Source organism: Typopeltis vanoorti, chromosome 2 (genome assembly GCF_054136105.1).
Source record: "Typopeltis vanoorti isolate ZY-2024b chromosome 2, IOZ_Tvanoo_1.0, whole genome shotgun sequence".
In the NCBI taxonomy this organism is placed as follows: domain Eukaryota; kingdom Metazoa; phylum Arthropoda; class Arachnida; order Uropygi; family Thelyphonidae; genus Typopeltis; species Typopeltis vanoorti.
In genome coordinates, this window is record NC_143550.1 from 70,205,226 (window position 1) to 70,227,993 (window position 22,768).

General features: G+C 36.2%; 1 protein-coding gene across 1 annotated transcript in view; it reads left to right on the top strand.

The window, feature by feature from the left end:
* Positions 1–22,768, top strand: part of LOC150109149 (transient receptor potential cation channel subfamily A member 1 homolog) — a 475,501-nt gene that overhangs the window by 218,340 nt on the left and 234,393 nt on the right. The window contains exon 13 of the mRNA XM_090411752.1: positions 14,340–14,451. Within this exon, the coding sequence (XP_090267878.1) occupies positions 14,340–14,451 (112 nt within the window). The remainder of the gene's footprint in view (positions 1–14,339; positions 14,452–22,768) is intronic.

Below are 22,768 nucleotides of genomic sequence, written 5' to 3' on the forward strand. Positions count from 1 at the left end.
AGTCTTACACAGTACAGAGTTGACATGGACCAAAAAATCCTCAGGTCAAAGATTCATCTCTCACATAGGTGCCATTTTAAATTGACTGCTTATTTAAAATAGTGTCAATTGCTTTTAAAGCACCCAAACCTGAATTACTATGTTTCATAACCAAAAATTTGGGAAAGTCTTATCCCTACTAAATGTAAATAAGCTTTTTCTTCCCCCTTATAATTGTCAGTTATGCTAAAGAAAATTTGTAAGTTTCAGATGCCTGTATAGACATTGTTTAAAAACTTCTTGTGTTCACTAAGTTTATGGCACAACTGCCACTTAAAATTAAAAAATTAATTCAATTAAAAATTTAAATTCTGTCATAGTCATCCAGTGTCGTAATTCTCTTTAATTTTAAGGCAATACTTTCACTGCTATATGAATTTGTTGCAGTCTCTGTTGTTAATTGTTTTTGTTTATTATGGTTTTTTGTTTGATAAGACCTCTTTTATTCTTTATAGCATACTAAAAGAAGAGCCAATTTAGGAGGAAGGTTATGGGGGTTACTCATAAATATCTTGGGAGCCAAATTTTATATACCATGTTTTGTTCTGCTATGTCTCTGAAGGTTAGATGTTTCTTTTTTTCATTTCAGATTTAGTTACTTTTCAAAGGTTTTATTGACAACCATAGTAACTTGAAGGAGCATCTTTATCATCACTATAGCAAGCAATCCTCTCCTCTTCACATTACCAATCACTCTTGAAGCCAAGAATGTACTAGAATGGGATTTTTAGGAATTTCCAAAGCTTTCAACCTCCTGAGAGGAAAATATGAATACGAATCACATCTTGATCAGAACAGTATTATCAGATATTATTCGTGACACCTCCAAGGAGTCTGAAGACTCATCGCAAGAGGACACCTATTGTACAACTCTCTGTCTTCACACTCTACACCGAACCTCTACTATCAGTCATCTATATCAGCGCCATCTACTGGCTGCCACCACCGCCACATCTAGTATTTTTTGTCTGTAAATTGTGTGTGTTCTGAAGGGCTGATTTGTCTTTATGTGGGATGAAAAACCCTGCTACCTCTGTATGAGATCGGCTAACTCAACTCAAGCCAATTGCGCTATGGAGGCGCTATTTCAAATAAATCCAGAGTAATCAAGATTATTAAGGGACAAGAATAACTTCAAATTATTTATTGTAACACTAATGAGTGAGAATAAGCTGTCTAATTAGAACTTTAAAAAGCCAAATAAAATAATTATAATTGAACTTTCTGAAATTATAAGAGTGGAATAATGGATACCAGTGCCTAAATAAATGTTTATTTCATCATGTAAGAAAATTAAAATGCTCCCCTGTAGTTTCTAAATTAGTGGAAAATGGTAAAGAAAAAGATGATTAGCATGCCTATGAGCAGTATAAAGTGCAGGCAAGAAGGGTGAATGGTATAGTAAAGAAGGCCAAAGCCAGTTATGAGATAATTTCTGTTGACAAAGTCATCAGAAATTATTATTATTATTTATTATTACATGACATCTCCAGGGAGTCCAAAGACTCATCGAGGGAGGGCACCTACTCTACAGCTTTCTGTCTCCACTAACTACAATAAATCAAAAGTCAAAGACAATGAAAATAGGCAGAAACATTGAAAATGTCAACTATATCCTGAATGATAAACCTATATTATAAGTAACACATTTCAGGTACCTAGGCACAGTTTTTAGTGAAGATAGTAAATTAAGTTGGAAATAGGCAACAGAATATCTAAAACTGTACAGTAAGAAGTCAGCTGAATAAATTTATATGGAATAAGAAAGAAATTAGTCAAAACACTAAATTAGCTGTATGCAAACTAATTTAACTTTATGTATCTGAGAGCTGGTTTAGAAATAAAACACTTGATGAATGACTGGAGATCTCTGGTATGAGAATTTTGAGAAAGATTAGTGAAGTGAACAGATGGCATCAATGGCAATATTGCATTAAAAATGTGGATATTAAGAAAGAACTTGCCATTGTTAGTTCAGGAACATGTTTTAGTAGAGCTAATCTCAGGTGGTATGGTTCACTTAAACAGAATGGGAGAGGAAAGATAAGCAAAACAAGTATTCTTTACTAGGTTGGCAGGAAAAATGACCCAGTGGAAGAGCAAGATATAGATTGAGTGACAGAGTAAGAAGAACCTTAAATGACAGAAATATAAGATCTGGTAATATTGGAATTGTGACAGATAACAGATTAATTTGGAGGAACCTTGTTGATTGGAAGTTAGTAATAGTGTAACTTTTTCATCTGGTACTATCATAATTATCCTGTATGTTTTTTTATTTACATGACAGAAATATAAGATCTGATAATATTGGAATTGTGACAGATAACAGATTAATTTGGAGGAACCTTGTTGATTGGAAGTTAGTAATAGTGTAACCTTTTCATCTGGTACTATCATAATTATCCCTGTATGTTTTTTTTTACCATATTTCCTCATCATCATCAAATTCTGATGATGATGATGATGGGGGAAAAAAAGATTACAGAAAGGAAGATTTTCTAATCTCAAGGCACAAGTGAGGGGCTAAAATAGACTGAATTGAACTGTGAAGTAGAACAAATGATGACGAGCCAAATTTGTTCCATTTCGTTTGTATGACATTGAAATATTAATTTTGATTGTAAAAGATAATTTTTTTATATTTCCTAATCTGAGAGTACCTGAAGTAGAACAGTATTCATGCTCATTGTGACAGAATATAGAAAAAGATATATGTATGAAATATATATATATATATATAAAGCAATAATAAGAATCATAATAAATAAATAAATTTGCATAGTCTTATGGAGTTAAAAAAACATCTTATTAAGAACTTTGTTTTAAAATAATTATTCTCTATGAGTTTGTTAGGAGAAGTGTGATTTTCTGCCTGGTAACTCATAGTTAATGTTAATAATGTTCATTATTTGTTCAGTAATAGTGTCAGTAGTGTATGAATTATTAATCTTTTATTATTATAACAAGGAGATTTCATATTTTAACAATCAGAAAGCCTTGAATCTAAAATAGTGTAAATATTAATTTGAAAAGATTGTTTAACTTATTTATAAAATTTTTGTGTAGTCTTATTAAATATTTATTTATTTATTTATTTGGTCTTATGTCCATCAATTCCTGGATTCTAAAAGAATAAAGTTAAAAGTTATTGGACCAGTTGAAAGTGAATGTTGTGATCTTTCCTTAACATTGCTGCAGTCTGGATGAACTGGCACGTTTGACAGAATTGCATCATATGTACTAACACTACTTGGGAGACTTCCGTATTATGACTAATTTCCTCTCTGGTTGCTCCCTGTGTGTCCTGATGACTTCCATAGAGTCTTAAGATTTCATTTCCAAGCTACATGAGTTGCAGAGAGATCTATACTTTTCTCCACACTCTTCTCACTGACCTCAGATCCTTTTCATGTTTTTTATTTTCTGATGACAGCCTAATTTCTTCTCTTTATTTGCTTTACATTTGCATTGATCATTCCAGACTTCATATCTTCTGTAACTTAAAACCTTAAATGCTGATATCTTTGCATGCTGTGAAGATAATCTCATCAATTTCGTACTATCAAAATGTGTTCTGCGTTCTTTCTCAAAATAAAGATCAAATGTGGATGGAGAGAATCTTTATTTCCCATTACTTTTCATTAATAATTCCTGCTGATAATGCTCAGCTCACCATACAAAATTAGATGTCTTCTTCTTTAGGTGACATTTTATTTTATTTTATTTTACTTTTTTTTTTTGTTATTGTTTGTTTATATATATATATATATGCTACACATAAGAGATATCACAATGTGTTGTACAATAGAGAATCATCAATATTCAACTCCTTCATGAAGATCTCAGCTGTTAACCATATCTAGACACATACCATGGAAATATTAGCTACTCTCACTGTGAGATGGGATCTAATAAGTAAGTTTCCATCATTTGGTCTATCCTATGACTTCTTCAACTAGATATGACTGGCTGCATGCTGTGTGATTGTTAAGGGTGCCTATCTTCTAACAGCTAATTCTAGTGTTCCACAGTTCTGTCTCTCACTCTCTCTCTCTCTCTCTCCTATATATGAAGGAAGCTCTGACTTTAATATTAGCAATGGGTTTTCTATGTGGCAATGAGCTTGAAGCTATCTGGTATGAAGTAGAGTCTAATAAGATCCAATACATAGTAGGGCGTTGTTACAGACCTAGGAAATCAGTTGCTAGTGACAACAAAATATGTATTACCAAATAAACATAATGTATGTGAAACAAGTCATTGTAATGGGTAACATTTAATTATTCAAATGTTGATTAGGAATGGTGAAATCTCATGAGAAGAATGAAACTGAATTTATTGAGATGCTGCCAGATAACTTCCCCAAGCAACATATGACAAGAAACTTGAGGTCAAAGAGAATTAGATCTGATTGTAGTATCAGAGCCAGTTTCAGCAAAAGATGCAATTATTCTGCCTCCAGCTGGTGACAGTGATCATACAGTAATGACTTGACAAGTGGCTAAGTTTATGAATGTTATTTTTAAAAAAGGTTACATGCTGAACTATGCAGAACTACAAAGCAAGAATGACTAGTTGAGGAGTATGTTGGGTTCTCTGCCATGGTATTGGTTGTTGGATGGGAAGGATATCAACGGTACCCAGGAAGCATTTAAAAAATACTTATTTATTTATTTATTTATCATATGGCTTGTACACATGGTTAAAAGACAATAAGATATAATACACATGAATATAGATAAGATACACATTAAAAAAAAAAAACATCTACATTCAGGCTAATACAAATATGTAATTTGTTGAGAGTTTATTTTTCACTTGGTTAGACTATAATAAGTTTAGTTTAATCCTTTATCCAAGTGTGAGCAAACAAAGTTTGCACCTGAAAGTATCTTCAGGACTGGGGTAAGGTAGTACAACAACAAGGCAACTCGTTGCAAAGGTGGAGAAAGATCGCATCACTCCTATCTCAGTATCTCCAATAATGCAAAGCACATCTCCTTGCGGATATGTGTAATGCTATGCATTCAGGCAAAGGCCACTACCCATATTGGTTTCGACCTTTATTGAGGTCTCGTCAGTGGGAGCCAGGTCCAGTAGTGGAGACACCAAGGCAGAAGCAATGAGAGGTTGTTGGATGGGACATCTCATTGCTTCTGCCTTGGTGTCTCCACTACTGGACCTGGCTCCCACTGACGAGACCTCAATAAAGGTCGAAACCGGTGGGGGACTATTATGAGTTTGCTCTCTTGAAGTTTTTGCCTTAAGGGAGCAATTTGAGTCTCAGGGGAAAGTGTTCTCCAGCATGGCCCACTGAGGGGCTTTGTCGGTGAATGCTTTTCTTCGGAATGTGAGCGGTTCTGCTCGGTGGTGGCATGTGGGTGGAAGGCCATCACTGAGTGGAGCCAATGCTGAGATGGACAGTCTTTCGCCCATGATTGAGTGGCCTAGGGATCGTTCGAATTTTTTGAGATGGCTTTACTTATTCATAAGGTCGAAACCGGTATGGGTAGTGGCCCTTGCCTTAATGCATAGCATTACACATATCTGCAAGGAGATGTGCTTTGCATTATGGGAGATACTGAGATAGGAGTGATGAGAGCTTTCTCCACCTTTGCAATGAGTTGCCTTGGTGTTGTACTACCTTACCCCAATCTTGAAGACACTTTCAGGTGCAAACTTTGTTTGCTCACACTTGGATAAAGGATTAAACTAAACTTATTAAATATTAAATTTATGATAAGCATCAGACAGAAGATTAGTCATATTTTAACATTTAGGTTTTTAATCCAGTTGATCGCCTCTGGTGATAGGTCAAAGATATCCTTAAAGTCACCTGGATATGCTGTCAGCTCACATTCCTGTACTATATGGTGAATGGTTTGGGCCTTGGCACCACAGGGACAGTAGGGATTTGGTATCTTACCCCACTTTGAAAGTGAGTCTCCACATATGCCATGGCCTGTACGAATCCTGTTAGCCATCGTCCATATATTCCTGGGCAGGTCAAATCTAGATGGTTTTTGAAAGATGCTTATGTGATTACGAACTTCAGGTGATACTGCTTGGGACAAAAGTACATCCCACCTACTCACCATACTCTAATTCTGGCTAAGAAGATTACGGGCAGTTTTTATGGTAGGTCTTCTGGATTTTAGTCTATTAGATAATGCATCTGGAATAAATTCATGTATTGGGAGATTTTGGTTATTTAAAATTCTTTTATATTCACAAAGCAAGGCTTCCTGTCGTCGCAGTTTCAGAGGAGCAATATGGCTCAAAGTGGAGAGCCATTGTAAGGGTGTACTCCTAATGCAACCTGCAATTCTAGCTCGGCTCCTCGTGGTGCATCCTGGGTCATGCTAAAGAGCTACGACTGGCAGCCAGACCATTGTGCAATCTCCTGATCATACTTACACATGGAAACTCAAAACCTTCACAACAGTTCTTTTTCGAACCAGCTGATAAGGAATATTGGACATAATATCCGTATCTTCCAGTTAAATGTTGAGGGCATTAACGCATCAAAATATCAATGTCTTTCTAAACTTCTATGAGAAAAAAATTCAAGAATCACATATCGAAACTGAAGATCAAGTTAAATCAAGAGCAATAATCCCTGGCTACGACATTCTCGGGATTACTTACAGTCGTAGCTACGGCAACATAACATATGTCCGAAATGGTATTGAGAATGCTGTGCTGATATCTTCTTTGACTGATAACCAAATCCATAGGATCGCTTGTTAAAATAGTGGACATTACGATTGTGAATGTATATAAACCACCTGCAACTGTTTGGTCAAATGATGTCCTACAGACATACTCCCACCCAACGGTGTACTCTGGGGACTTTAACAGTCATCATACTTCTTGGAAATACAATCGGAATGATCAAAACGGGGAAATATTAGCTGAGTGGGCAGATCAATACCGTCTTCACTTGGTTTTTGATGCCAAGGAAAAAGGCACCTTTAAATCAAGAGCCTGGAATAAGGAATATAACCCAGATTTGACATCCGTCTCCACTGATAGTGAAAATCAGCTCTACAGACTTTCAGACCTATTCTTGAGGTTTTTCCAAATAGCCAGCACCGTCCCATCTTTATGGAATTAGGAGTCCAAATTCTAGTAATAACATCATTTCCTAGACCAAGATGGAATTTCCAAAAAGCTGACTGGGAAAACTTCACTGCAGATCTAGCCGCATGCCTTAGAAGAATTCCCCCAACTTACAAAAACTATACACGGTTCACTGGAGTAGTTATAGCGGTGGCAAAAATACACATTCCTCGAGGCTACCGAAAAGAATACATGCCTGGATGGACCAATGAAAGTGAATCCCTGTATTGAGAATTCCTTGAAAGTAAGGATCCTGAGATAGGAGGAGAACTGCTCCATAGTCTCAATGCTGCCCGTAGAGAAAAGTGGATTCAAATAACTGAAAACATAGATTTCAAACAGAGGTAAAACGCAAAGTAAAGGCTATGAAGTGTGTAACTCAAAAGAATCAACAATTCTTTGCCTTTTTTCTGTGAGGAAATATTCTCGGCACTTCAAAACATCAAAATGGGGAAGGGTCCTGGATTTGACAATATTCATAATGAATTCCTGACGCACTGTGGACCTTATGCAAGATCATGGCTGGCTAAGTTCTTTAACGATATACTTGAAAGTAGCTGCATTTCTAAAGAATTTAAAAGGACAAAAATCATTGCTGTGTTAAAACCAGGTAAGCCAGCGGACAGAACTGAAAGCTATCGCCCCATAGCCCTTTTAAGTGCAACCTACAAATTATTGGAGAGACTAATATTGAACAGGATCAGTGATAAAATTTTGGAACGTGTTCCAATAGAACAAGCAGGGTTCAGGACAAGATATTGCAGCTGCACAGATCAAGTTCTCAGCTTAACAACATACATTGAAGCAGGATTTCAAAGATGCCTGAAGACTACTGCAGTCTTTATTGACTTAACAGCGGCTTACGATACTGTTTGGAGGGAGGGGCTCATATATAAATTTCTTAAGGTCATCCCATGTAAAATATTGGGCCGTCTTCTAAACAACTTATTGTGTGATCGATATTTCAGGGTAGTCACCAGAGGAAGCATCAGTAAACAGAGAGTGCTTAAGAATGGATTACCTCAGGGCTCAGTGCTCACACCACTGCTTTTTAGCCTTTATATTGCAGATATTCCTGAAACAGCCAGCAGGAAGTTTGCTTATGCAGATGATCTAGCTTTGGCGATCAGCGACAAGTCTATCAAAAGAACTGAAGAAATATTGACAAATGATCTGTCGGCTTTATGGCAGTTCTATAAAAAATGGAGATTAACACCAAATTCTGGTAAAACCGAATGCTCTTGCTTTCACCTGAACAATAGACTTGTAAATCAAAAACCAGAGATATATGCTGATGGAACATTAATTTCGTTTAATCCAACACCTAAATATCTGGGAATAACTATGGATAGAACTCTGACATATAAACAGTATATGATTAATATTGCTGCTAAAGTTTGCACCAGAAATAATATAGTTCAGAAGCTTTGTGGTACTATATGGGGCTCAAGTGCCACAACTCTGCAGTGGGTCTAGTTTACAGTGCAGCAGAGTATGGTGCTCCTGTCTGGCTCAATAGTTACCATATCAATAAACTAGATACTCAACTCCACTCTGTGTTTAAAAAATACTTAAATAATGTAGTATCAGATTGTGCTCCTATAGTTCAAAGAATAAATAGGGTAGAAATGAAATCTTATTAAGCAAGAGATTCATGAGAAAAATATGACGTGGAATGAATACCATGTGCATAAGGATAATACAATTACAAAAATTATTCAACTGAACATACAAAATTGACACTAATAACTGTCCATTTAGCTAAAAGCTACCAATCTGGTGTATGCAACATTGCTCTCACTTCTACCTCTTCACTGAATGAAGAAACTCAGGTGCATGAGGAGAAGGTACTGAAGCTGTTGTACAAACAGTTTGTGCATCTGAATTCTTATTCAGTTGCTTAAGCAGAACAAGAATTCAGCAATAAGGGATGATGGGCTATCAGCATGTATACTAAAAGAGTGTTCAGCTGAACTGGCTGAACACTTTTTTAGTATCATGCTATATAATTTAAGCTACAGAGCAGGGAAGATTTCAGGAGTGGAAAGAATGTATTTTAATCCTATTGCACAATGTTGTTGCAAAGAACTGATGTGTCTAACTTTTACCCAATCAGCATCTCTAGAGTGGTAGTGAGATTACAGAAAAATTAGTAAGAGCTCGTATAGAGAAATGGGCTTACAGAGAATCCGTACTTTGCATGGAACAGCATGGGTGAATGTTGTTGTTGTTGTTGAGTTAGACAAGGGGAATGGATGCACCATGATTCTTTTGAACTTCGGTAAGGCTTTGACAGAATACAGCATGGAAGACTGTTGCGTACATTTGAGAATATCAAATTAATTATAAAACATTAGTGTAGTTAAGGGGATGGCTAACTGGCAGAATGCAGATATTAAGGTGACCAATGTTATACCACAGGAATCAGGCTTTGGTCCATTGTTTTCATCCTTTACATTAATGACATTGGGAAGGATTTTGACAGGTGACATGCAGCTGTTTTGTGATGATGTAAAGATAGGCAGGCTAATCAGGAATGTGGCCAATATGCAGTACTTGCAGAATGATTTGAATAGGCTGGAATTATGGTCATGTGAAAATGGCTGTCAGTTCAATGTTAGTAAATGTAAAGTTATGCACTTTGGTGCAGTGTAATATCCTGCATGATCCTGATCAAGAGCCATTACAAAGATTGCAAATATAATTCAGAGGAGAATTACAATGCCGAGACAAATCTTAACGTGTAAAGATAAGGAAATTGTTTTGCCTCTTTACAAGGTCTTTATACAACCTTACTTGTACTATTGTGTGCAGATCTGGTCTTCTGGTTTTCATGATGATGATGATGATGATACAGTGAATAGAGTGCAGTGGAGAGTGTTACAGATGATATCAGGATTGTGGAATACAGATTATGAAGCCCGATTGAGAATTTGTGCACATCAGACACTACGAAACAGAAGAAGAGGAATGATGCAATTGACACTTACAAACTTCTGAAAGAGTCATACAGAATATCAGTAGATGGAATTTTTTATTTTATGAGGGGTTGGGAGAGGACAAGAAGGCATCCACAGAAGTCGAGATTAATACAGTGAAGAAGGGGATAAGAGCTTAATATTTCCATCATATGGCACGTGATCAGAATGGATTGCCTTTGGCGGTTATGAATGCATGTAGTGTGGATGAATTAAATAAATTGCATGATAGCTGGTGCTGGTGATATGTGGCCTCTCTGAATAAGTCCCTGATCCCCAGAAGGTCTCTATTAATAATAATAATAACATCAGTTCACCACCAACTCAATAAACACCTTTGTTGATGGCAGCACACTACACTCTTCCTCATTTGCCAAACCATGGCCCACACAAATAACCACAACTTCCAGAACAACACTCTCTCCCTAATATTCTGATCTCCAAACCATTCTTGAATGCAATTCAGACAACCATGTTAGTTTCAGTGCCAGAAAAATACAGTTTTGTCTTATTTTCAAAAAAATTATCTTTTTCTTCCATTCTTACTCTCAACAATACTCAACTCTCTAGACAAGATGAGATCTCTCTTTTTGGGATTACTCTATCATCAGACCTGTCTCTGGGCATAGATGCATCTGTTGAATCTGAGGAAACAACAACTGTTGTTTCCTCAGATTCAAAATCTTACAATTTCTCTTTCACATGCGACATTACTTAACTTCTTAACAGCTATTAACCCTATACAAAGCCATCTAGCTGTCAAATACTGTTCAGACATCCCTCAGGGCCCCCCAATTATCCTTACCTAATGTCATTACTCGCTAAATTCGATTTCAAAACCTCAGAAACTGCACCCAGCTCTTTGAAATCATTCTTGCACTTATACTCATCTACCCCAGGGGTGGTTATTTCTGCAGTTCCTATACTCACACTCATTTGTCCCAGGGACAGCCAGACACGTGCTTGATTGCTCCCCCCTTCCCCCTCCTAATATCTCTATTTTCACTGGTTTTGCACTTCCAAACTTTCATGGAACAACACTTTCTCCAAGTCTAACTCCAAAACCATTTAAGTGCAGTCCATCAGTCATATACAGGTTCTTACATCCATCAAATGCGCTCCACCATCTATAAACTGCCCACCATTCATCCTGCGTAATCATCTCATTGACAATCATGGCTCTTCTCGATTCTCTCCTTTCATACTGAGGCAGCAGACTCATTGTTTTTACTTTCTTCCTCTTATTATTTGACTCAATATTGAAGAATACAATTAGGCTAATTAATGATCCCCATCTCTCTCACTAGTTTGCTCCACCCACTCTTACACAGGTGCACATTTTCTGCTGCTTGCATCTTCTACAAATACATCCATTGCAGTTATTCATCCAAACAGGTATTAATAATTCCTACACTCTATGTTTAGTTCATTGAAATGTGTGCAGCAGCTATTCAGCACTCCAAACTTACAGAACATACTTCTCCTTCTCAACCTCCTCATTTATCTCTTCTGCTGCCCTGTAGAATAGTTTCCCAACATATGTGTTTCCAAAGCAATATAATTCACAGCTCATCAAACTAAATGTGAACAAGTTCCTTCTTGCCCAACTACGGTACTAATGTATTATAGGTTTCCCTATCTCTCATGTATGAAATAAAAATAAAATTAAATTATATTAAAAATTTATGAAAAAAACTCCAGGAAGTCTAAGGACTCATCTTGAGAGGGCAACTCTGCTATGTACCCCACTGTTCGAACCACTTAAACAACTTCCATATCCACTCTCTCTTCCACTATCCATATCTATTAACTGCTGCTATTCAACTCAGGTGGATCCAATCTCCTTTGTACTTTATTTGCCTATCTTCTATTGCTCCCTCTCTGTCTACTCACCCACCCACCCACCCACCCACCCACCCACACACACACACACACACACACACACACACAATGAAAATCTCCATAGCTGCTATATACGTTTCATTGAATTAAACAGAGAATATAGGAATTACTGATACTTGTTTGGATGAACAACAGGAATGAAAGTATTTGTAGAAGATGCAAGCAGCAGAAAATATGCACCCATGTAAGAGTGGGTAGAGTGAACTGTTGAGAGATGGGTCATTAATTAGCCTTTATTATTGAGTCAATAATAAGCCTTTATTATTGAACAATTAATGATGGGTCATTAATTGTTCTCCTCATTATTGATATTTCTTATCAAATAATATGGATAAGAAAGTAAAGACTGTGAGTCTCTACTTTAGACTGCTGTTGCCCAAACATCCCAAGCTTCACAATCATACACTGATCTCTACATTATTCTTTAACAGGACAATAACAATCTAGTCACCTTCATTGCTTCCAAAACACAGTTTTGCCTTTTTTACTCACAAAAAAAATCTTTGTTCTTATCCCTTTACTTTTATATAATATTCAGCAGTAAATTATAAAATATATAAAATTATAAAATATTATATTATAATATTTCATAAAATATTATAATATTATATTTTATATAATATTATAATATTTCATAAAATATTATAATATTATATTATAATTTTATAATAATAAATATTTTATATGATATAATAGTCAGCTTAAAACTAGATCTCCCTTCTTGGACCGACTTATCCATAAACTTTCCTGGCATAATCATATCACTTCTATAGCATCCTTGGCTTCCAAAAAAACTAGCCATCCTTTTTGGTTCAAAATGTAAATTTTCATTTATTCAACTATTTATTCAAATTCCAAATCCATCCAAGGTTGGACAGGTTTAAGAAAAAATATTTTAGGTGTTATGCTCAACCTTGTGTATCACACATAAAACCTCTTTAAAAATCATGAAGCTATTCAGAAGAGGGCAGTTTGGTTGATTGATGAATCTCCTCTCTTACAGACTCTCTTCAGCACTGTCTCAGAGATGGTCAGTTTCTGCACTGTGTCTTCTACAGATATTTCCATGGATGATTTTAAGCAGAATTGCATCCACCATACTCCTTCATTTAAGCAGAATTGCATCCATCATTTCTGCTAACTTACAGTACCATAATCATCAGCTGCCCAACATCCTTTTATAATTGAGCTGCCAGCTCATTGAACCTTCTACTCTCATTTGTCTTTCATTCCATCTACCTCAGCTCTTTGGAGCAGCCTTTCCCATAATGTATTTATTTGCTACAGACTTTGCAGCATGGTGTATATGTAAGTGATATAAAAATAATAATGATAATCATCATTATCATAGTCTGCACAGTTAGCCTAGTGGCTGTGCGCTTCACAACCGTATGCCTGGGGAAAGAATGTCCTAGGTTCAATTCGTGTTGGTGACACCAGGAGCTGAAGGATCTTCCTCAGCCATAGCCAAGTTAACCGGTCTTGGGCGTGGACAGTAGGGTTTCCCCCCCCCCCCAATTTATCCTGGGGGTTTTCATCCCGCAAAGCAGGCAAACCGCCTTGAGAAATCAACACTATAGGACATAGGATACACTGGGACGTAGGGCTGACCACCCTTATCCTGTGAATGGTTTGAGGTCTGATGATTAACAAACCCTCGACACTGCAAGGTAAAAGAAGGTAAAAAGGATGGTGAGATGAGATCATTATCATTCCTTGATATGTACTCTCAATGATTGTACAGGTAACAATTAATAATAATAATAATAAAACAATATTCAAATAGCAAACATAAAACACATCTAAAGTCTGTAATTGTCTCCAGTAAACATGGCAAAAATTATATTCTTGGTTTATTATTATTATTATTACGTAACACCTCCAGGGAGTCCAAAGACTCATCAAGGGAGGGCACCTGCTCTGCAGCTCTCAGTATCCACCACTCAATCTACCAACTACAGCGAACCGCATCATCTATACCAATGCCATCTACTGCCCATCAACACCACTAGTATTTTCACAGACAATCACAAACATCCATGCCCATGGCAGGATTGCAACCTTTTGGCTGGAGAGCAGATACACTAATCACTTGGCTAACCAGGCCGGCTTCATCTTATTTAATCCAGTATGAGCAAACAAAAGTTTGATGTGGAATTCTTTCATATAAATATTCAAAGTTAACTGTATCTGGAAGTGGCAGACTTTGCTCTTTCAATATACCTAATCTACAATCTGAATAAATAAAAGTATAATTTTCAGTTTATGTTATTTTTAAATACATGTTTATATAAGGAACTGTTACCAGTGGACTGCTTTAGATTGTGCATCATTCCATGGTTGGCACAAGACTGCAGAAGTTCTTCTCAAAGCTGGATCTCCCATTGATCCACTGGATAAAAAGCAGGTTAGTGTTTCAATATGTCTTTATTATAAATATATAAAAGAGATCCTGAATGAATTGGAATTGGAATTTTTGAAATTGATTCTCAGAGCTTTACTAATTCAAACATCAAAAGGAATTATCATAATGTTAATTAGTTAAATTGCCTGAAGAAATAATAATATCAGATAAAGGCAACCAGATTATTTGTCACAGAAATTGGTCACATTAGCTCACCTGAATGGTTCAGAATTTTGCTATCAGCATGGTGTGAATTTAAAACCCACCTCACAATGGTATAAAGTGATTTTAGGATGATTTTTATTGTACCGTAAGATACTACAGCCTTAACATGACTATGCCATGTGGACAAATAATCTTGTGCCTTCTGTTTACATCGTATATATGTTCTACAAATCATGGCATGCACTTACTTAAAAATCCAAAGCTATATTAGACAGTAAAACAGTCTGCTGTTTGTAGGATTTATAAATAACTACAGTAAAATCTCTCATAACCGGCAATACCAAAACAATGGCACTTTCGAAGGTCTAAATTTAAATGGATGGATTGTGACATATTCAAAGAATGGTTTTCTAGTGTATTCATGCCCGGTGTGAAGGATGAGAAAAGTGATTCTTTTGTTGGACAATTGCCACGCCCATCCCCCAGCTGAAGACTTAAATGTGGAAAACATTTGTGTTATGTTTCTGCCACTCAGCATAACAAGCCTTATCCAGCCAATGGACCAAGGAGTCATCGAGAATATAAAGATGAACTACCCGCTCTCTTTTTGTGTTGATGTGTGAACTTTGAAGGGAGCGTCCAAGATTTTCAGAAACAGCTCACATTGAAAGATGCCGTATTTACTTTGTCTCTTGCCTGGAAGAATGTAAAGAACATTATGTCACTGTTGGTGTAAATTGTGGCCAATGATCATGTTTGAAGATGACAAATCAAGTGGCGAAGGTTTTTTGTGCTTTGAAAACATATTCGGAGAAAGTTAGTGTAGTGAAGAGGATTGCAGGCTTGGGCGGATGTAGACAATTCCATTCCCATCACTCTCTCTCTCTTGATGACAATGAAGTACACGAACATGTACTGGGAAAGGAGAAAGATGATGAGGAGGATGAAGATGAGGAGGACAGCACGGACCAAGAAAGTTACGTGGAAAGAAGCTGACGAAGGATTGCAGACTTTCATAAAATTTGCCGAGCAGTCTGTGTCAGCACATAATGTTATGAAACTGTTGTATACACAGTGAATTTTTAAAGCTCCGGCGACAATCTTGTAAGCAAGCAGACATTTGAAGTTATGTTATGTCATCACACTAAAAAATTCACAACAACTTTCATGTGATAATACGTACTGTAATTTTTAAATGCTGTTTAAATTTGTATTTGTAAAATATAAAATTATGTGTATGTGTTTTAAATTTTAAAAAATCTGCACAATTATTTATTTAATTGTGGCCGGCAGATCGAAAAATATGACCAATGAACTTTGCATGCTGCAATTTCTACAGATGGCATCACAAAACATGAACAGGTAAGTTCTTGAAATATATATTCAATTATCCGGCAAAATCTATCCAGAATCGGTGTTGTTGCTAAGAGAGATTCTACTGTATTAATTAAGATAATTTCTAGAAGCACTAATTTTCTTAAAACATACAAACATTTATTTCCTAATAACAGAATTTTTGCTCGCTTTTATTTTACCTGGTGAGGACTAGTGTGGTACATTACCAAGCAACAAAATGACCATACAGCATCTGATGATGTCCAAATATGGAAGCAATATTCCATGGCTGGTTGGATTTGGGCTTTGTATAGAGTTAGATAGCTGTGGCTGTGAAGGTGTGAAGTAGTGTCTTGTGCAAAAAAAGTACACCAAGTTTTTTGGCAGCTGCAAAAGCTATACTTGAAATGTGGTTGTGCTAGGAAAGATTGTAGGGTGCAGGTTAGTCTGAGTAGAGAAATCTGATCATGTTTGGATATCTCAGTATTACTGAAGGTAAGGTGGAGGGAGATGTGAGCTGTTTCTTGATCAGTTTTGGTAGCACTGAAGTTTACAAGGTTGTCCTTGCCTCACTGGGATATATCTAGGAATCAGAGTTCAGGTCAGTGGTAATGATAGTTCTTGAGGATTCTAATACTTGAGCACTATAAGGTTTGTCGAATGAAAAGGAGGGACGAATATACTGTTATTGGCAAAGCTATGGATAGAATTGGAAATCTTGAGAGAGCAGGTCATTTATATACAAGATGAAAAGAGTGGGTGAAAAAAACAGAACCCTGAGGTACTCATCCATTGATGGGGAAATCTGAGTAGAGTAAACTGTCCACCATGACATGTAGTGGGCAACTAGTGAGAAGGTTTGCAATCCAGTTGCAGGGTGAGGAGGCAGACCATAGGATGGTAATTTATTAAGTAAACCCCTATGCTAAACCCGATCAAATGCCTTGGAAATGTTGAGGGCAACCAAATGAGTTTCTCCATGTCTTTAGTCGAGAGGTTGGTGGTAAAGCAAGAAGATCAGCTGTAGATCATGAGTGGCAGAATCCATATACTGCTGGTCACTGTTTGGCTGGTATGACTCTAGATGGTTCAAGAGTTGGTTGTTGATCTGTGTCAAAGGAGACTTGTACGAGGTTGTGGTCTGAGTTACCAAGAAGAGTACCAACAACCACAGTATATCTTGAAGTGGAGCTTGTTAAGAAAAGGTCAGGTGTGTTGGCAAATTGGAGGGGGTTGTCAGGTATTCTGGTAGGAAAATAGATGATCTGAGGCCATTGCTGAATGCAAAGGCCTCAGCATTCCTGCCTGCTTGGTCAGTGAAACTGGAGGAGAGCTATTGTGAGTTATGGACATTGAAGTCTCCAAGAAGGATGACCTCCCTATTGGTACAGTTTCTTGTTTCAAAATAATAAGAATATTATTCTAAGAATTTTTCAAAATATCACATCCTTTCTGTTCTTTTATCTGAAGAAAGAAAGGACTTTCTTTAGATTTGAAAGTTTATTTCCAACCAATCCAAGGAAAGCTTTGCCAGTCTTTTTATTTTTTGAAAATCACTTGGGATAAAATGGCAATATAAGATATAAATCTTTATCCAAAACAGGCATTTCAAAACTTGTGAATTCATATGAAATAGACTTTATTTCATACAAAAATATATGTAATATCTCATAATATAGTATTTAGTATTTTCTTTATAAATGAAATAAAAAAATTTTATAAATATAACTACGACTGTGGCATTCTATTTTTGTATGTAATATTTGATTTATTTTCAATTTATGTAGGACAAAGAACAAAAATTTTACCACTCAGTTTAGCATTCATCGCTGGTGTGTACGATCACTCCAAGTTCAGACATTGTCTAATCATTCAAATACACACGTGCAAATATTTTCTTTCAAAGAATTTTGAAATTTTGAATTTTGATATTGCTGTGCTTAATAAAATTAGAAATAAAAACATTTACCAATAGCATTTATTTTTCTCTTGTTGCTTTTTCATAGATTATCTATACTTTATAATAATATCAAAATTTTGCTAGATATATAAACATATCTTTCTCTATGCACAAAAAAAAAAAAAAAAAAATTTCTACGATATGTGATATTTTACAAAGCAAATAGTCAGGACTTAAATAAGATAGCATTAGTTTTGCAATTTTCTCTGCCATTGAGACAGCTTATTAATGCAAGGTTGACACAAAAGTTATACCAATAATGAAATAAAACTGGCATTCCATATACTGATGAATTTGTAAAAATGCATGCACCTGTTGCAGAAGGAATATAGAATACAGTTAGGCAAGTTTCCAGCCACAACATGTGCAATATGTGGCCTAGAGTGAATGTGTTAGTGGAGGCCTGGAGCAGCATGAAAAAAAGGGATCTTTGGTCTCTCTCTCTTTCTCTCTCTCTCTCTCTCTCTCTCACACACACACACACACACACACACAATTTATCAGAACTTACTTCTGCCTCCATAAATAAAATAATAACAAAAAATTAAATATTATTGTAATTACCATCATCATCAAATTCCTGCCATGTACCCTCAAAGGGTGTACAGGATATCACAGTACAACATGAAAAAATTACATCATTACTAACTTCCTATCTACAATTTTCCTCCAAATCACTCTGTTACTTGTCAAGGCTCCAACATTATCAGATCTTATATTTCTATCGTCTAAGGCACTTTGTACAGTATCAATCCACCTATATCTTGGTCTTCCCCTGGATTGTTTTCCTGCCAACCTGGCAGAGAACACTTGTTTTGCTAATCTTTCCTTGCCCATTCTGTTTAAGTGACCATACCACCTGAGATTAGCTCTGCTAACACATTCCTGGATGCTGACAATGTCAAGTTCTTTCCTAATATCCTCGTTTTTAATATGATATTGCCATTGATGCCATCTGTTCATGCCTATAATCTTTCTCAGGACTCTCATATCTGTGGTCTCTAGTCTTTGGTCAAGTGTTTTACTTCTGACCCAGCTCTCAGATCCATAAGTTAAAACTGGTTTGAACACTGTCTTGTACACAGCTAATTTAGTGTTCCGACTAATTTCTCTCTTATTCCATATGAATTTATTCAATTGACTTCCCACCATACCAGCTTTGCTGATTCCGTTGTCTATTTCTATATTTAATTTACCATCTTCAGTAAAAATCGTGCCTAAATAGCTGAAATGTTTTACTTGTTCCACAGGTTCTCCATTCACAACACAGTTGACATTTTCAATGATTCTAGCTATTTTCATTGTCTTTGTCTTTATTGCTGACCTTCATACCATATCTATTACAACAGCTATTCAATTTAGTCAGAGAATCTTGCAGACTTGTAGCAGATTTATTTAGAAGTATAACATCATCCGCATAAAGCAAAGAGCTGACATTAACATCTCCAATTTTGATATCATGTTTAATACCACTTTCCTTCATAATGTGATCCATATAGATAATGAATAACAGAGGGGATAATGTACATCCTTGTCTCACACCAGATTTAACATTAAACCATCTTGCTGTACTTCCTTCAATTCTAACTGCTGACTTACAACTCAAATAAAGACTAAGTATTGCTTGATATAATGCCCCATTGACACCATATAACCGCAGCGTATTGAATAGCTTCTCTCTTGGCACCTCGTCATATGCCTTTTCCAGATTGACAAAACTTAAATACAGATCTTTGTTATATTCCCATGCTTTCTCAACTATTTGTCGTGAAGTGAAGATCTGATCCTGACAGCCTCTATTTGGCCTGAATCCAACTTGTTCTTCACCAAGCTTTTCTTCCACAATTCTTCTCAACCGTTTCTCAAGTATACTTGCATAGATCTTGCCAGGAACACTCAGTAGGGAAATACCTCTGTAATTCTCACATTCAGTTTTATTTCCCTTTTTATATATGGGTACTATGAGAGCTCTACTCCAGTCATCGGGAATTCGTCCCTCTGTCCAGGCTTTCTGAACTATGCAGTGCAGCCACTGTAAGACTCTTATACCACCATACGTCAACATTTCTGGTCGAATATCATCTACTCCTGCTGCCTTTCCACATTTCAAGCCTTTGATGGCTTTTTCTACTTCAAGTATGGATATGTATTTCTGACTGCATGTCTGGTCAGTGTTTTTTACCACTGTGCTGTCATCACTGCTTGTTTCATTTAGCAGTTTTTCAAAGTAATTACTCCATACTTCAAGAATATCTTTTTCACCCGTTTTCATGTCACCTTTATCATCTCTAATTCCTTTTACAGCACTCTTTCCTCCATTCTTAAGCTTCTTCAACAACCTCCAGAATATTTTACCACTTATTTTCTATATTCTTGCCAAAATCCTCCCATGACTTTTGTTTAGCTAGTTTTACACAGTGTTTAGCATTCTTGCATTTGTCTCTATATTCTCTAAGAGCACAAGCTGACTTATTTGACAGGAACTTTTGGTATGCTTTCTTCTTTTCCTTCACTGCCTCTTTAACTTCCTGTGTCCACCAGGGAGTTCTGATTTTTTTATCCTTACATATAACTTCACCACATGCCTCTCTGGCAGAATCAATGAATGTTTTCTTCCGAGTTTGCCACTGAATCTCCAAGGTTTGATTCCTGTTCTCAAACTCTTTCATTTTTCTTCAATAATCTTTGTGTATTTTAGCCTACAGTTCACATCTGAGAGCTGCTCAACTTTTATTCGCTTTAAAACTTTCTTACATGTTATTCTTTTCAATGTGAAATTCAATTTTATCCTGCTCAAGACTAAATAGTGATCACTTCCAATTTCAAATCCTCTGTACACTCTGGTGTCCTGCACCAGGGAGAAAACATCACTATCAACAATAACATAGTCAATGAGACTTTTCTTATTCCTAGCCTCTTCTCTCCATGTGAATTTGTGCACATTTTTATGTTGGAACATGGTGTTAGTAATAACCAGTCCATGTCCTGAGCAGAAATCCAACAGATATTTGCCATTATTATTAGCTTTGCTCTTTTCTCCAAATTTTCCCAAAATATTTTTGTATGTCTCACAATCATTTCCTACTCTGCTATTTAGATCCCCAACAAGGACCAACTTTTCATTTTTCATTGTGTCAGTTGCTTTTTCTAAAGCCTCAAAAAATTCCTCCACTTCTACCTTAGTAGAACCTTCTGTGGGACCATAGGCACAAATAAGTCTCATTGTCCAGTTCCCCATTCTCATATTTGCCCACATTACTCTACTTGAGACTGACTGCCATTCAAGAAGATAAGCCTCGTATTTTGTGTTGAATACTATGGCTACTCCTTCTTTTCCTTGATTGTCATTGCCTGAATATAACATTTTGTATTTATTGCTCAGAAAGATCTCACCAGTTTTGGTCTTTTTTGTTGCAGTCACCCCTATTATGTCGATCTGGTACTTATCTAATTCCTCAGCTATCTCCATTTCTTTGCCATTCAGGCTTCTTACGTTGATAGTACCGATCTTTAACTCTGGTGATGTTCAGTTGGGGTTTATTTTCAGATATGTTCCAGTAGCTGACTTTTCGCTGTTCGCCCTGGTTCCCTGGCAAAAACAACGGGGGCCTTGTTTAACCGGGCGACGCCCCAGCCTGCATGAAATTTTGTCATGTTGTACCATCATTCTATATTTTGGTTAACCAATAAGAATACAATTTGGTTGGCTAAATCCCAAATTGCCAGCCCATCCTCGTCCGTTCAGTATCCAAGTAGATACCCAACAGGGTGCACCACGAGAAGGTGAGGATTGGACATTAGGTCAGAAGCCCTGGTCGGTTCTCCGCATTCCTTTAAAGGCTATGTGGAGGTCTCCTCTCAGTTATACAGCTTTGACCATTAAGCACCCCTATTTAATTTGTAATTACCATGTCGGTTAAATGGTACAACATGAAATTAATTTTCAAGTACTTTCTGAGGTATTTTATACTTGATAAGGATCATCTGTTTGATCTAAGTGAAAAGAGAGAAAGTGCCTTTACATCCAAATGTAGATGTACAAATGTGTTTCTGCCAGGAAAGGCTAGAGGTATAAGTCAACCCAAGAAGAAAAATCTGATCTTGAATGGAAATCAGAATATTATTTTAAACAATGAATAAATAAGATTGCATTGCAAGATCTCTCTTCCAAGAAATAAGTCATTAAAGTTTGTTAGATTATCCTCAGTCCACTAGAGCAGTGCTTCCCAAACTGTGGGCTGGTGCCCCCCCCCCTTGGGGGCCATAAGTTTTGTTGAAGGGAGCTGTGAAATAATGAAGACAAATTTAAAATGTTTTAAGACTAAGTAGTTTTTTTTAATCTTAAAAGAAATGTATTTAATTTTTATTATTTATTATTTCTTTTTTGTTATTTTTTATATTTTAATGGGAAAAAATCACACATTGGTGTTGGTTCACAAATTTTGCTTATTGCGTATTTCAGCGCTTAATGAATATTAGTAAATATATGCTTATTCATATAAGGTTCATTTCAAAGGTATTGATAAGAAGCACAAAAAAGCTTACAAACACAAGATCTTGAATATAAATATAATAAATATTATAATAATATATGTCTGTATTTATGATTTTTTTTTTTTTCGATGATTGGGCCGTGAAATATTTTAATTTTTCCAAAGGGGGCTGTTACATCCATAAGTTTGGGAAGCACTGCAGCTGCAGTAGAGAATGGTAAAGAGAAGAGTGTTTAGGCTTATGGGAGAACTTTAAACATTAATCATTTGACCAGTGCAAAGTTTTTCGAAGGAAGAAGTGGAATGGAATTTTCTTTCAATAATAATAAAATTATTATTATTGAAATTGAAATATTGATCCCCTACA